Genomic DNA, 2,016 nt, shown 5'->3' on the forward strand with positions numbered 1-2,016 from the left:
CTCTGTTCCGTAATAGCCAGTTCATCCCCAGAATGATGTCAAACTCTGGCATCGGCAATAAGATGAGATCCGCATAAACAAGATTTCCATGCAGCTCAAGGTCTATGTCTCGGATTACATTGGTGGCTGTTATCTCCTCTCCAGAAGGCAATGCTATGGAAAATGCGACATCTAGTCCAACAGTCTTGACCTTGAGAGAATTAGCGAAGGTCTCCGAAATAAACGAATGAATAGCCCCTGAATCTATCAAGGCTTTCGTAGCATAACCGGATATAAAAATTCTCCCTGAAAGGTTAGGACACTAAGCTGAACCCAATAACCACAAGAACTAAGCTTAATAACATGCAAAGGTCAAAGTTCTTCTAACTAAATTCCCGGAATAATACTAAGTAGAGCATGCAATCCTACTGCAATTCTATGTTCAAAATCTTAACCCCAAAACATAAACTCCCAATTATAAATTTAAAGCTTTAAAGGTACCTGTCATAAGCATAGTTTCCGGGTTAGTCTCCGCTGCATGGAGAGCAAAAACTCTGCCCTGAGTAGGCAGATTCTTCTGAGGGCATTGCGGCAGTATGTGGTCTGGGCTACCACACTTGTAACACTTCTCTGAGCCAAGCATACATGCTCCAAGATGGCGGCGGGTGCACTTAGAACAGACTGGATGCTCAAAAGTCTTAGGGACTGCGCGTCCCGCTGCTGCTGCTGCTGCTGGCCTCTGTTTCTGGGTGGGCCGTGGAAAGGCCTCTTACGCTGATGCTGCTGCTGCTGTGGAGGAGGGCGGTGCGGCATCTGGACTGGTCGCTTACCCTGGCGATCCCTCTCTATATCAATCTGATCTTGCTCTGCAGCAAGAGCTCTGGAAACCGCAACTTCAAACTAGTAGGGCCTGCCACCCTAACATCGCGGCGCAAGATCGGCCGTAAACCATCCAGAAAGTGCCTCGGCTTGGCACCGGCATCGTTCGCAATCAGGGGCACAAAATGGCAGCCCCTCTCAAACTTAAGGATGATATCCGTAACAGTCAGATCTCCCTGCCTCAGGGTCATGAACTCCCTGGTCAACCGAGAACGCACTTCGTCAGTAAAATATTTGGAGTAAAATACCTCCGTGAAGCGCGTCCAACTCAATGTAGCCAAGTCCAGGGCTATTGACGCTCCTTCCCACCATAAGCGGGCGTCTCCTCCGAATAGATATGTCGCACAACGAACTCGGTCTACATCCCCAAGCTCCATAAACTCAAAGATAACCTCGAGGGACTTGATCCAGCCCTCGGAAATCATGGGGTCTGAGGTCCCTGAAAACTCCTTAAGACGCATCTTCATAAATCTCTCATAAGTAGCCTCAGGCCCTGTCGGTCTGGCTGCTCCAGCATTGTTCCCCGCAAACTGTGCGAAGAACCTAGTCATCCCAGCTAGCATCTGGGCAATCATGTCAGGTGGAGGGGGTGGAGGTCCGTTCCCCTCTTGTCTCTGCTCCTCCCTGTCCTCATGACGAGGCTCATCCTCTCTCACTCGCTTAACAAAGGCGTCTAGGAGACATATTGTTCCATACATATAACCCATACGTAACTAACATGCATAATTCCATAATTTCTTTATATTTTAAATAAATACTGCATAAATAAAAGCTTGACATAAAATATTTCATGGAAGCATGCTGTTAAAATATTCATGTTGTAAACGAAATGCGTAAAAGTGAAACTTACAAACCGAAGACGTGACTTTGTGAGCTTCTCGAGGTCAGTAGTAGTACAACCCTTTACAAGAACATAGGCTCTGATACCACCTGTAGAGGCCTCTAAATTCGTGTTTGAAAATTTGCGGAAAAATTTAAAATTTTTCTTTTTAAATAATTAAAATGTCTCATTCATAAGATAAATTGATAAATAAAGTTTAATATTCAAAATAACAGCGGAAGTAAATAATGTTTCAAAACGACAGCTTAAAATAATTCATCGTAATAAAATGAGTTTTCGCAAAAATAATAAATAAACTGATAAATGAGGTCCTCGGG

General features: G+C 44.6%; 1 protein-coding gene across 1 annotated transcript; it reads right to left on the bottom strand.

Moving 5' to 3' along the window:
- Window positions 1-824: 824 nt before the first annotated feature.
- LOC140983890 (uncharacterized) lies at window positions 825-1,235 on the bottom strand. Its single transcript, XM_073451044.1, has one exon. The coding sequence runs from the start codon at window positions 1,233-1,235 to the stop codon at window positions 825-827; it is 411 nt and encodes a 136-aa protein (XP_073307145.1).
- Window positions 1,236-2,016: the final 781 nt, after the last annotated feature.

Source organism: Primulina huaijiensis, chromosome 9 (genome assembly GCF_012295235.1).
Source record: "Primulina huaijiensis isolate GDHJ02 chromosome 9, ASM1229523v2, whole genome shotgun sequence".
In the NCBI taxonomy this organism is placed as follows: Eukaryota; Viridiplantae; Streptophyta; class Magnoliopsida; order Lamiales; family Gesneriaceae; genus Primulina; species Primulina huaijiensis.